The 14,671-nt window shown below is 44.7% G+C and overlaps 1 protein-coding gene across 9 annotated transcripts in view; it reads left to right on the top strand.

Annotated features, from left to right (window-relative positions):
* Ppp2r2b (protein phosphatase 2 regulatory subunit Bbeta) overlaps positions 1 to 10,463 on the top strand; it is a 404,023-nt gene extending 393,560 nt beyond the window's left edge. For all 9 annotated transcript variants that reach the window (XM_052742109.1, XM_052742105.1, XM_052742104.1 and 6 more), the window contains 3 exons: positions 304 to 473; positions 8,113 to 8,204; positions 9,742 to 10,463. In XM_052742109.1, the coding sequence (XP_052598069.1) occupies positions 304 to 473; positions 8,113 to 8,204; positions 9,742 to 10,021 (542 nt within the window). In that variant the 3' untranslated portion in view covers positions 10,022 to 10,463. The remainder of the gene's footprint in view (positions 1 to 303; positions 474 to 8,112; positions 8,205 to 9,741) is intronic.
* The last annotated feature ends 4,208 nt before the right edge of the window (positions 10,464 to 14,671 follow it).

Below are 14,671 nucleotides of genomic sequence, written 5' to 3'. Positions count from 1 at the left end.
CCAGATCTTGGGTTTTCAAACAGGCAGTGTCCCAGCAAGCAGAGCGTTAGGTCCCATGCCAATTCCTTGAAAACACAGTAATCCATCAGGTTTAGGTTTTTTGTTGTTGTTGTTGGTTTTTTTTTTCTTTCTGTTTCCAGGGAGCTAACACTGTTGGCAACTTCTTTATATTCCACAGACACCTGCCCTACATAGAAACTCTGAGTTCACTGTCAGCTCTCCGGCTGGCCCAACTTTAGAGTCTGTTCACAAGCCTGTGCTGTATTCATCATGCTTTGCTTTTGTTTTTCTTTTGTTGTACAGTTTTTGAAGAGCCGGAAGATCCAAGCAACAGATCGTTTTTCTCTGAAATTATCTCTTCAATTTCGGATGTGAAGTTCAGCCACAGTGGGAGGTATATCATGACCAGAGACTATCTGACCGTGAAAGTCTGGGACCTCAACATGGAAAATCGCCCTATCGAGACTTACCAGGTACAGAACACTCCCTTTGTGGGCTTTTACATCAGCCTCTGCCTGCAAATGGTTGCGGTGCAGAGATAGAAGGCTGTTCATAGTGATGTGTTACATAAAATACTACAGGCTGCAAGTGCCATAGGATTTAAGATAAGGATGCATGGGGACTAGTAACAGTTACAGCCTGACAATGCTACATGGGATGGGTACCATAGCCGGAGTGTGCCAGACAAGCACAGCCTTGCTCTCATGAAGCTCTCTAGTGAGGAAGCTGACTGATAAACAAAGGAGCTCACTGCCTTTGTGCAAGGGATGGTGCTGAGGCCCGGGGAGCCCAAGGCAGGGAAACCTTGCAGGGTAAGGAAGGTGAAGACGAAACCGTCATGAGCTAGTTAGCAAAGTCATGCGCTTAGAAAAATACCATGGCCAAAGACCTGGGGTAAAGAGAACTGTGGTTGGGAAAGTTTTCCGTGATTGTGGAACAGGCAGGCAGAAAGTTGAGCCTGAAGACAAAAGCAAAGCGGGGCCTGGTCTTAATAAATTCTAGTACTGAGAGCTCTACTTGTCTCTGGCTGGGTGCCGTGGAGATCTGTAGAAAGGGTTTTCTACCAGGAAATGGCATTGAAAACAATGGGTTCCACTTTACAGTGTGACAGGCAGGCTGCAGGGAAGGAGATGGTGCTGATGTGGGCTGAGTGACAGGGAGGATGGAAGGATGGGGAGGATGGAGAGGCAGTGGCATATGCTTCTAGACCATGGAAGGGTGAAAAGTCAAGGACTCCATGTAAGAAGTTCTTGCCTTAAGCACTGGGTAGAGGGTAGCAGAATCACTGTTGGACGGATCAAAGGTATGGCTCCAGGGTATTTTTATTGAAAGAGCTTGAACAGACCTGGAGGTAGAAAGGATTTAAAAAAGCCAGGCAAGGGACAAGGAGAAGACGGATCAAGGGACAGAAATAACTGCTCTTATTTCTATATATCTTTAATTAGATAAAAAGAAATGAGGCAGGGAAAGGGGAATCTAGGCAGACAGATTTGATTGATATTGTTTTACTTGAGATACAGTTCATCTACCACAGTATTCACTCATTTCAGAATACACAACTCCCTGGGTTTTAGTATATTCAGAGTTGCAGAGCCATGCCCAACTCCAGAACATTTTGTCACTATGATTTTAAAACATCATTCTAGTTGTACTGGGGAGGAAAAACTTTGGCAGAGAGAAGTGAAGAGACAGAAAGAATGGATTTTAACATTTTTACACTCTGTCTTAAGGGTTTCTATTGCCATAATGAAACACCATGACCAAAAGGCAAGTTGGGGCTTAGAAAAGGGTTTATTTGGCTTACCCTTCCATATTGCTGTTCATTATTGGAGGAAGTCAGGACAGGAACTCAAACAGGACAGGAACCTGGAGGCAGGAACTGATGCAGAGGCCATGGTGGATAGAGGACTGCTTAGTGGTTTGCTCCCCATGGCCTGATTTCTTATAGAACCCAGGACCTACAATGGTCTGGGTCCTCCAGCAATGATCACTAATTGAGAAAATGCCTTACTGCTGGATCTCACAGAGGCATTTCCTCTCTGAGGCTCCTTCCTCTCTGATGACTCTAGCTTGTGTCAAGTTGGCACAAAACCAGCCAGTACACAGTTTTTGGCAAATGGGTAATAGCATCTCAGATGGGGGTGAGCAACAGATGTTCCCAGATTTCTGATGTAGTTTCTAAGGTAAAATCGTCTAGAATCTGATGTATGTTTTAAGAGGGGAAATGCTGGGAGATAGCCCATGGTTTACCATCTTTAACCACTAGTGAGGTGGAGTTGACTTTTGATTTAGATGAGGAGATTGAGAGTTCTGTTTTAAACATGTTAAGCTAATGAAACACAGATGAGAGGTAAACAGCCCAGGGCAAGTACAGGAAAGGTCCTCAAAACCAGTAGAATTAGAAGAAGCCCCCTGGGCACATTTAAAGAAGGAACTGGGGCCTGCCCTTGGGGCCAGGTGTTTTCATGGCTGAACACAGGGAGATGATTTGGCAAAGGAGACTGAGGGGAAGGGGCCAGAGAGGTATAAGGAAAACTCAGAGGTGTGTTCAAGAGGCCAAGTGGACCAAATCTCTGGGTGGAAACAGCCACCAACCACACTGTTGCTAAACAAAAGAAAAAAAGTTGGGGGCGGGGTGGGGCGGGGCTTAGCATTGAATGCTGGCTTAGACATGCAGAGGTTACCAGTACCCTAACCGAAGAGTGTGTGGAACAGGGCTATCTGATCAGAAGACTTCATGAGACTGTGCAGAGAGGGTGTGAGCACAGAAGCTAGCTACTCTCAACAGATTTTATCTCGAATGAAAACAGAGAGTGGTTGGGTGGGTAGAATGTGGGCTACAGGCAGAAGGAAGTTACAGTGTTTGGGTGCTGATGGGAATAAACAGTGGAGAGACGAGTGAGCTGAGTCTTTGTGAGATACAAGAAGGGATGGAGCTGGGCAGTGGTGGCGCACGCCTTTAATCCCAGCACTCGGGAGGCAGAGCCAGGCGGATCTCTGTGAGTTCGAGGCCAGCCTGGGCTACCAAGTGAGTTCCAGGAAAGGCGCAAAGCTACATAGAGAAACCCTGTCTCAAAAAAACAAGAAGGGATGGAGTCCAGTGAAGAACTGGCCTAAGGGAGGTGAGTAGTTCATCTGTCAAAGGAAGGAGTGCTGTGTACGCAGCTCAAGATGCAGGGACTGATCAATGCCAGGCTGGGAAATCCACATTTTCTTACTTCTGTTTTCTCAGTAAAATGAGCAAGGTCATCTGCTGAATAAGAAGATGTTTAAAATGATGGTTTAACAGAGGGAGTACCATAAGGTTACTCACGGATCAGCATGAGGTCTATATTGTTCATTGAAAGCCTTAGGACCTTGGAAGGAACTGGGAGTATAACTTGGTTGGTAGAGAACTTGCCTAGCATGCAAAAAAAAAAAAAAGCCCTTGGTTCATTCCCCAGTAATGTATAAACTGGACAAGGTGGTGCACACCTGTCATCCCAGCACTCAGGAAGTGGAGGCAGGAGGATCAGAGACATCCTTAGCCTAGGATGCATGAGAACTTGTCTCCAAAAATTATTTTTAATCAAATAAAATAGGACAAATAAAACAAGACAAGTATATATGATTGTGTCTTCCAGTCACATTCACCTGTGTGGCCCAAGTGACAAACAGAAGGATGTAAGCCAATGGTGTAGTTTTGTTAAGGGAGTATAATTGAAAGAGAGAGCTTTGTTGAACATGTGCACTGAGTGAAGCTGTCGTGACAAATGCCAAACTTGAGGAAGCCAAGGAAGAATGAAGCACTTGGGTTAATGGTCTTGAAGAACTGATGGGATCAGGATACTATGAACTAAAAAGAAAGGGTGTAGCAATAAAAGTAGACTTGGCACATTAGATACTGTTGTAGTCACGTGACAGTGGGGGGTAGGCAGGAAAATCATTGACTATGATGGACCCAGTAGTAAATAAACAGGGTATCTCAGTCACTGAAAAAGATGGCTGAAAGAATGGAAGAGAGAGGGAGATACTCAAGTTGCTTCAAGGAATGACTCAGTGCTTTTGATGATGTAAGGCCAGTGCATAGCAAGAAGCTGAACTTGAATGTGTAATATCAAAGGAACTGAGAATAAGACAGGAACAGTAGTCATGAACAACATTTTAGCACATAGACTTGAGAGCAAAACCCCACAGCATCCTCCGAAAGGAGTAACAGTTGTCTTCTGAGACAAGAGCAGGAAGGTAAGGGTAGCACACAGAGTACCTTCCTGTACCAAAGTCACTAGGACATAGGAGTAAAGGCTCTAGGTAGGCACCAGCTGGACTTCTCCATGTTCAATGTTGTGGAGGTGTTGTCTTCAGCAATAGGGCCTTGCCATCAGTTTCTGGATACCAACCTATAGCCTTGGCAATAGCCTGGTTTATTTGGGGTTTCTCATGGGACCCCTTTGGCCAACAACCCAATTAGATGTGGCCCATCCCTGGTATTGGAAGCTTCATTTGGTGATAAGAGATGTCCAGTTGGGGATCTGTCTCTATTATTTGGTGATTTCATTTAGATCATCTTTATATATGTATATGTTTTAGGAAGCTTCTACTGTATTAGGTTTCCATACTACCGTTCAAATGGCTCTTAATTTTAGTTCTCTCTCCCCATATTCCCTCCCTTATTACTGTCTTCCCTCCCCTTCCCTACTTGAGATCCTCCCATTCCAGTCACACACCCATCCATCCATCCATATCTATTCTATTCCCTTTCCTAGGAAGATCTATCTGCACCCCCTAGTCCCTTACTCTATACCTAACCTTTGGTTCTACAGACTGTAGCTTGCTTATCATTGACTTAATAGCTAATATCCACATATAAGTGAATATATACTATATTTGTCTTTCTGAATCTGAGTTACCCCACTCAGGACTTTTTTTTTTCTAGTTCTATCCATTTACCAACAAATTTCATGATTTCACTTTTTTAACAGCTGAGTAATACTCCATTGTGTAACTGTGCTACATTTTCTTTATTCATTCTTCTGTTGAGGGATATGTAGGTTGTTCCCAATGTCTGACCATTATGACTAGAGCAGCAATGAACACAGTTGAAAAGGTGTCTCTGTGGTCGGATGAAGCGTCCCTTGGGTATATGCTCAAGAGTAGTTTAACTACATCTTGAGGAAGATCAATTCTGATCTTCCTGAAGAACCTTCACACTGAACTCCATAGTGGTTGTACAAGTTCTCAGTCCCACCAGCAATGGAAGAGTGTTCCCCTTACTGCACTTGCTCAACAGCTTAAGTTGTTTTATTGATCTTAGCCATTCTGACAAGTGTAAGATGAAATCTCAAAGTGGTTGGGACTTGCATATCCCTGATGACGGAAGGTATTGAACATATCTCTGTTTCTCAGCCATTTGTGGAGAGGAATTTCTTCTATGGTTCAGTCTATTTGGTGTTTTGTATGCTTCTCATACCTTGATAGGCATCTCCTCCTTTAGTTTGGGGACATTTTCTTCTATGGTTTTATTGAAAATATTTCCTGTGCCATTGACCTTTGTTTCTTCTCCTTCCTTTATTCCTATTATTCACAGATTTGGTTTTTCATAATGTCCCAGATTCCCCAGATGTTTTGTGCCTGGGGTTTTCTAGCTTTAACATATATTCTTTGACTGAGATATCCATTTCTTTTATCTTATCTTCAATGCCTGAGTTTCTCTCCATTACTTGGAGGCTTGCCTCTGAGGTTGCTGATTTTGAGTTCCTAAATTTTTCATTTTCAGATTTCCCTCAGTTTGGGTTTCCTTTGATTTTATTTCCACTTTGAGGTCTTGAACTGTTTTTATTCATTTCCTTCCACTGTTTGTGTTTTCGTAGATTTCTTTGAGGGATTTATTCATTTCCTCTTTAAGGACCTCTATCATATTCAATTGTATCTTTTGCTTCAGCTGTTGCATTTCTCAGGAACTCCTGTAGTAGGGTCGCAAGGTTCTCATGGAGACATTGCCCTGGGTGTCACTGTGTTTTCACATTGGTATCCAGGTATCTGAGTTTGGGATGACTGTAATTCTAGGTGCAGACATCTGGCCTGTCTTTGTTGGGTGTTTTGTTCTGTTACATTCTCTGGTTCTTAGGATGGTGTGGTGGCTGTGTGTTGCCTGGTATGGAATGCTTCTGGGATCCTGCCAGGTGTGGCCTCTGGGGGTTCCAGGTACAACGCATTTCTAGGTACTGGGAGCTGGCACTTAGGAATGGGAATGGGTTAGAAGCAGGGCTAAGACAGCCCACAGGAAGGAGAAAGCAGGGTGTTTCACCAGTATCTGCTTAATGCCCTGGGAATGGGGGCAGAATGTAAGGCCAGACCACAGCAGGTGTTCTGCTACAGAGCTGGGGCTAAGACTGGGGGATTGGATTTGGAGGAAAGGAGAAAGAAGTGAAGATCTGCAGTTAGCCTACCTGCTTCCCTGGGAGATGTGGCCTGTGGCTTTCCAGGGAATGCCTGATGGAGTTACAGGCTGGGACAAAAGGGTGAGTTGGGATGCTGTGGGAGGAGGTCTTCTTGATCCTCTGGAGATGGAGCTGAGAGGAAGTGGGGGCTGCAGCAGATGATTTGCTGCAGAGCTGGGGATGAGATTGGGGGCGGGGGGGGGGGAGATTTGGAGGAGAGGAGGGTCAGAATGAGATCTGCAGTTAGCCTACCTGCTTTTAAGCCCAATTAATTTTAATGTTCCTGTATCTATATAGGTGTGTCTTTCTTTGGGAGAGATTTTCTTCTATAAGCTTTAAGATCTGGTCTATGCCATCATCCTGGGATTCTTCTCCCTCATCTATGCCTATAGTCCCAAGATTTGATCTTTTCATGGTGTCCCACAGTTCCTGTATAGTCCTTTCCTGTGTGATTTTTAATTTTGCATGTTCTTTGCTTGTGTGATCCAATTCCTCTACTTAATCTTTGAGACCTGATACTTTGTTGTCTCCTTAAAAGGCTTTCCCCTGAGTTTCCTAACTGAGATACTGAATGTTCTCAACTCCATCTCCCTTTCAGTTTGAGTTTTCAGTGTTTCTTTTCCTTTAAGGGATTCAGTTTTCAAATCCAGGGCTTTATCTGTCTCCTCAGAAGGGCTTCAGCAGCAGCCCCTCCTGCCCAGCCATCTGCTACTCAGAAGAAAGCTCAGGAACACTCTTTGACTCCGGTTTTCTGCTCCGCTCCTCAGGGTTGCTCTGTATCCTAGCAATGCCACCCCAGACCCCATCTAGAGTCTAGCTACTGTTCTTGCCTTAGTCTGAGCCATCACCGGTGAAGCAAAAGCCAGTCACTTGCCCTTGGACAGCAGACTTGGTGGTCCTTTCTGTGATGTCCTTCTTCACCTTGCTCAGAATCTGCTTACTCACTATATGGCTGTCATGTCATGCTCCTTCCCAGACTTGTACCTGTGGCCCTTTGTAGATGTTCTTCCCTATGGTTGGAAAGCCTTTCTTCCGGATGTCATTTGGACTCACTCACTCTCTACCGACATCTGAGGCCGTGTTACCTTATCACATATAACCTTGAGTGCTCATCCTACAAAATATAATGTCCCTCATCTCTCAGTGCCCTTCCCCACACTTTCATGTTCCGTGATTTTAGCGCTGCCTAAAACTTCTCATGTATTTATTCCATTCTGTGGTCTCTACCCCAGTGTTCTGCCTCAAACCCAGAGCAGACTTTTGGTGAACAGCCAAGTATCAAAATGAATACTAGTTTCTAATACCTGATGGCCTTAATTCAACCCCCAGAGCTCATTTATAATGGAAAGAGAAAACCAACTCCACAAAGCTGTCCTCTGCCCCCCACATGTGAACACACCTGCATACACACATCATGCGGACCCACACAATAATAATAAAACAAAACATAATTCTACCACTTACTGGCTCCTGCTTTATGCCACTCTCTACACAAGCAACCTTCTTCAACCCACACTGGCATAAAGAAGCTTACTGACCCTGCTTTCCTCCTAAAACCATGACCCTGAACCTACATTCAGTCCAGAGCCACCTGATGCAATGCAAGGGCACACAGAGGGGATGTCACCAAGTCAGTATTCATAGGAACCCTCACCTTATATGACGGTGACGTGTTCTTGATGTTTCCTCCCAGGTTCATGACTACCTCCGCAGCAAGTTGTGCTCCCTCTATGAAAATGACTGCATTTTTGATAAATTTGAGTGTGTGTGGAACGGGTCGGACAGGTAAGAAACATTCGGACTGAGAGCCCTTCCCTTGAGGAAACTTTGGACAATTTACCTGAAATGGGATACATCCAAATGGAGATCGATGTTGGGCCCCAAGACCTGGCCAGGATGCATTATGTGGGTCACTGACTGGAGTCTGTGATCACGCCTGTAAAGAGAAGGATGCTGTGAGGCCCCGAGTTCATTTCTGGGCTGGCACAGGTGACAGTTCAATGTCAAGAAGAAAATGCTGTCCTTAACATACAAGGCACCCAAAAGCTAGGGCCAAATGCCTACTCAAGACTACTAGTAATACACCAGCAAGTCCTCTGAGTATTGTCAAGTGGCTTTCTAGACCTATCCCCTTGAAGCTGCTAGAGCAGACTTGACTGGAGGTCCCGGTGCTTCATTAGCAGAATTCTAGCCAACCTCATTTATCACATTCCCTCAGAGTGATTTATTAGTGTTTTAAGGCCCTTGATTTCTACAATACTTCACATTACCTCCCAATAGTTCATTTTTAGTTTGACAAATACAGATGATTCTTTGACAGTCTGTAAACTAGATGCAGGCTGCTGGGGCTCAGTTAGCTCCTGGATGAAGGTGGCATAGTGTTCAATAGCATGAGGCTGTTCATTCATAGTGTTCCCAGTGGGCCATTCTGAGATTCCAGCTTTGAGTCTCTGACTAGCTTGGCCCCTCTTCCCAAACCACCACTGAATCCTCTACTGTAGAATTCAGCTGAACCAGATGTAGCAAACATGCAGCAAAGGACCCGAGTTACACGATCCAGTTTATACAGCAGAAGAGAGCAAAGCAACTAAGCCATATGAACCAGAGTCCCCAGGAAAAGAAGCAAGCCTCTTAGTTTACCACTTAAGTCATTGATAATAATTACACAACTGTTATTATTCCAGTTTGCCCTTCATTACCGTAGATCAGAACCAATGACTACTAGTTAACTATACACAAGACATTTCTACACACATCTTCTAATCCCAGCCACAGCCGACTAGGGTTATCTCTATCATCTCCATTTCACAGCTGAGGAAGTTAGGAGTCAAAGTATTCAGGACTTAGTGCGATGGCCCAACCTCAAACATTAGTAATCTTGAGCATATACGAGACCTCAAAGCCCACCTCCACAGTGACACACTTCCTCCAACAAGACCACCCCAATTCCAACAAGGTCACACCTCCTAATAGTGCCACTTCCTTTGGGGGCTATTTTCTTTCAAAACCCCCGACACCTCCTAACACTAACTTAAAGTTGGTAACCCTAGGGTCATAACAACTGGACCAAATTAGTGATCCAAGAACAAAAATTACCTGTAGAGTAAAAATGAATAATACTGATGATTATTGCAAACCTTTGTTCTAAGCCCAGCCAAAGAGCTTGGCCCTTTCAATGACTCAAAAAACAAGTCAATGCTCTCAGTTTAAACGTATGGTCCCTGTGAGCTGGCCGTGATAAGCATCATTTACTCCTGAAAGATGCTATGGGGATGGCTGACCACCCTTCTCTGTAATATTCAGCTTCCCCTTTCCCCTGCAGTGTCATCATGACGGGCTCCTACAACAACTTCTTCAGGATGTTCGACCGGAACACCAAGCGTGATGTGACCCTTGAGGCCTCGAGGGAAAACAGCAAACCCCGGGCTATCCTCAAACCCCGAAAAGTGTGCGTCGGGGGCAAGCGAAGAAAAGACGAGATCAGTGTCGACAGTCTGGACTTTAGCAAAAAGATCTTGCATACAGCTTGGCATCCTTCAGAAAATATTATAGCAGTGGCGGCTACAAATAACTTATATATATTCCAGGACAAGGTTAACTAGGAGGACAAGCTATCACTTAGTCTCACATACTGAATACTAGTCAAACAAGTTTTTAAATGTTTCTTTGGGTCTTCATTTGATGCATTGAGTTTCATTTCCCTATGCATAAAACGATTGGAATAGAATTAAAAAGGAGTTCAATGTTCCCAGCTCCCCAATTCTAAGGAACTTTTGTCAAAGTCAGTAGACTCGGGCCACTTCTGTTTAGAATCGAGAGCTGCCAACTGGCACTAATTCTTCCATAGTTGACTTGAATTTCTGATGCGTTCATTCATTGCTCGGTTTCCTCTGGTGGGTTCTGTGTTTTGTTTCTAGGTGTCTGCTGCGATAAAATGAGATTGTCTGTAGTATTTAAGGAGAAAAGAGATAAGGTTTTTTTTTTAATTAAGCAATTCCATTTGTTTGAAAAAAATCAACAAAAAATAAACACTGTTTACTCTTAGAGAGTTTCTCTTTGTGAAAAAATCAGGCCTCGCCAGTATATCTCCTCTGCCTTCCCCTCCATTTCCTTTTAAACAGTTCTACTGAAGCCAGAGACTTACTTCACAAGGCTGAGAAAAGGGTGCCGAATGGGAAGGGAAGGGACACCATGACACTGTTCTCTCTTTTGGTAAGTGCCATAGAAACAGCCTGGGAATGTAATGGTCAAAGCACCACAAAGCTTTAGGGAACTTAAAGAGAATCCTTTCTCCACGGGGGTTCCCAGAGTTTGCTTGGCAAGGCCAGCGGAGACCAGATCCCTACCATTCCTTGTTACTCTTGCTTTTATTTTTGTTTTCTTTTAAATGGCTCCATCTAATCCCTGCCTCCATGGTCCTTGGCTCTTTCCCTTCAGCCTCTGCCAGAGGATTTGCCCATTGACTTCTAAAGGCTGCGCCCTGGTTGCTTAGTACCAGGAGGTCTCAATAAAGCAGTGAGCATCCCCCTCCTCCAAGAAAGGCCGCCTGTTCTTCTGGGTTTATTCCTCCTGAGCAACCCCTCCTCTTTTCCAGAAATAGCCATCCATCAGTCCTCACTGTGTCTAAAACAAGGGCCCTAAATGATGCTGATTTGTAAGCCTAGGCACACATCTCTGAGCCCACTTCAAACTCACCACACTGGGAAAATAGACTTAAAGAGTTCCCTCCTTACTAACAACAACATACAGGAGGTGAAGGAGTGGGCAGACAGGGCCTGGGCCTTGTGTTCAAGTCACATATCCATACAGCAACACTCAGCTGCCTCCAAGAAGTAAGTCATGAAATATCAATTCGGACCCACCAGCATTCCTTTCCATCATTAATCACAGCGACTGGTCCATCCTTCTCTTGAGATGACTCACTACTTCAAGAAAGCCATTTCCAAAAGGAAGTTCAAAAGAAAAGTATTTAGACACTTAGAGAGGAAGCAGAGAAGGTGCTTGAGTGTGTCCCAAAGTGGGACCTTGGCTTCTGACTGTTACTCTGTTTTAATGCATCTCCCCCAATTTCCATCGGGTAGACAGGAAATAACTTGAGATGGGAGATTCTCACTAAAAAAATTTTCCTTCAGTTTCTGGATTTATTAAAACTCCCAATTTTTGCCGGGCAGTGGTGGCACACGCTTTTAATCCCAGCACTTGGGAGGCAGAGCCAGGCAGATCTCTGTGAATTCAAGGCCAGCCTGGCTACCAAGTAAGTTCCAGGAAAAGCACAAAGCTACACAGAGAAACCCTGTCTCAAAAAAAACAAAAACAAAAAAAAACCTCCCAATTTTTTAGTTTGCTTTGGGGGAGGAAAAAAAAATAGAAGCATCATGTTGTCTCAATTTCTAAGCTGTTGTCTGTATGCTAACAGCTTTGTGGCAAAGAAATTACTATCCACTTAAATCATAACAATTTTGTAAGATCCATCCCAATTTCAGGAGTGTGAAACACAAGCCTTTGCGTCTCCACACAGCAGGCACACTAGGATGAAGATGTGACTTTCCTAGTGTTTCTCAAGTTCGCTGCAATACCAGCTGCACCTTGGGCATCTTTCATGCCCATGGAGAAAACCCCTGGAGGGAATATGGCTCAATGAGACTTGATGAGAAATTCCTCCAGCTCCTAAAGAGCGTTCATGGATGAGGAGCACCAGGTCACAGATGCTTGCCATCTTCTTGGCCTTTTCTCAGCTCCTGGGGACTCCCCACCGCTGACTATGCCGGGTGGGGCACATACAAAGCATATTTACATCAAATTGAGCATCAGCCTTCCTTCGTACGCTTGTCCATTTGATGTGTATCTAAGTCACCTTTCTTCAGAAGCAAGACACCCTCGTCCAAAAAACAAGTATCCCTCAAATGTTGGTCTGATGTGCTGGTGTTTCTTTCTAACAGAACTTGCATCAACTGTTTATATGTGAAACATGAATCCACACAACTCCTGATCATTTTGTGAGCCACCAAAAGTGTGCTTCCTAAACTCCAAATGACTAGCACAGTGGTTATCAACTGGTGGGTCATGACCCACTTTGGGGGGGAGGGTCAAACAATGACTTAACAGTAGCAAAGTTACAGTTATGAAGTAACAATGAAAATAATTTTATGGTTGGGGGGTCACCACAACATAAGGAACTGTATTAAAGGGTCACAGCGTTAGGAAGGTTGAGAACCACGGAACTAGCATGACATTCCCTTTGGAGGCACTGGAGTATCTCCATGGTCTGCACATAACAGAGTCATCATTACTCCCCAGAACATACACATGAACAATTCTGGTCATCATGAAGGAGCTCACAGGCTCACTGAAATCTGTGGATTTCAACTACAAGCCCCCTCACTGTCTAACAAACCCAGCACAGAGCACAACCTGTGGTCTAAAGGTGGGTTAGGGATGCGCCAGATGAGTTAGAGCACACTGCCGCCACCAGACTCTTCATTGCACATGAAAGGGAGCCTCAGACAAACGGCCATAAAGACAAAACCAGGAAAGGATGTCACTAGGGCAAGGCCTCAGGCAGTACTAACCACCATCTGTCACCACTTGCCGGCTCTGTGCCAGATACGGAGCAGTGAATCCCTTTTCGTCTCCTTGAGCTCCAGGTATGCTTGACTTAGCAAACCCAGATGACATTCAAAGCTACCTGAAAACCAGCCTGCTATGGTTTTGGCAGCGTGTTTGGCTCCGAGGACCCTGTGCTCTATGCCGTAAGTGCCATCGTGATTTTGACTGGAGGGCATCAGTTCGGTTAAGTAAAATGGAAGGCATGCCTTCCTGTGCTATTATTAAAATCTTTTAAAGGTAACCTTCAGTTCCTGATGTCTAAAAGCAAAGCAACTCAAAAAGATGGACCTTGACAGGCAGCCATGATTCCTTAATCCAAAGGAGGAAGATAAGTCGTGAGAATTAGAAGTGACATAAGTCAGCAACAAGGGGCAGAGTGCCAGGTAGACAGGGAGTGGAGAAACAAACTTGTTTGTTTCTTAACTGCTTCCAGTCTGGCTCCTGCTCATCCTCCTATGTTTTAAGCACAACAGAGCAGCCACATCAGACACACTCCCTGAGGATTACAAAAGCTCCCCATGCTTTTTTGCCTCCTCCCTCAACACACAGTGCCATGGAATCCCACTTTGCAAATGGAGAGTGACAGATTGTCCAGATAGCCAAGGATATCACCAGTGAGAGATGGATCTTGGACTCCAACTCAATGTATCTGACTGAAGCAGAGCGGTTAAAATTCTGGGTCACCAACAGACAAAGCTAACACTACCCAGCACTTCTCCCGGGCCCGGCTTGGTTCTACAAATTACACACACATTGCCAGGCAGTGGTGGCTCAAGGGTCTTTAATCCCAGCACTCAGGAGGTAGAGGCAGACGGATCTCTGTGAGTTCGAGGCTAGCCTGGTTTACAAAACGAGTTCCAGGACAGCGAGGGAAACCCTGTCTCGAGAGGAAAAAAAAAAAAAAAAAAATACACATGCATTAACTTGTTTACCCAGAAAACTCAAGGCATGTATCTGACAGATATGTTCTAAGAATCTCAGCATCAGTCTGGCTTGCCTCTGGATTCACATGATAGTGTGCAGTATACAGGACAGCATACTTCTGCAAGCCAGATGGCAGATGTAGGTACACCTATTGCTTCTTAGCCATACCTCTGCATGACATGTAACCATGCCAACTATTATAGGCAACTGAAAGACACAGTATTTCTGTGGCTAAATGTGTCTGAGCAGATTTGTTTATACCAGTATCACTACAACCATGAGCAATGTGTTACACTGGGACCTAAGAATGGCCACAGTGTCAGGACAATAGCACACAGTAAGAGGAACCTGTCAACTCCCATAATCATATGGGTGCATGGGAGTCGCCCTTGACCATGTAGCATGTGACTGAACTGTTACAGTAAAGGAGACAAATGACAACATTTACACAATTCACAAACAATGAAGCCAGGATGCTTGGTCCAAGTCCTCATCCCCATCCCGCACTATAAATAGAGAGAGAAAGTACTGATTGGAAAGCCAGTCCTAACCAACAGTAGAGGTAGCCTGCCGGCTTGGGAGTGGGAATCAGGGACCAGATCTCAGGCAAAAGGATGGAGGTACTGTGACAGGTAAGACGCTGTCTCCACTGGAGGTAACAAGCGTGTAGGAGTTCCGCCCACATCATCGGCACATTTATAAGACCAGGCGGTATGGAGGAA

This window comes from Peromyscus californicus, unplaced genomic scaffold, assembly GCF_007827085.1.
Source record: "Peromyscus californicus insignis strain IS unplaced genomic scaffold, ASM782708v3 Scaffold_17__1_contigs__length_78620276, whole genome shotgun sequence".
Taxonomy (NCBI): Eukaryota; Metazoa; Chordata; class Mammalia; order Rodentia; family Cricetidae; genus Peromyscus; species Peromyscus californicus.
The sequence above is the reverse complement of the archived record's forward strand: the minus strand, read 5'-3'. Positions and strand labels throughout refer to the sequence as shown.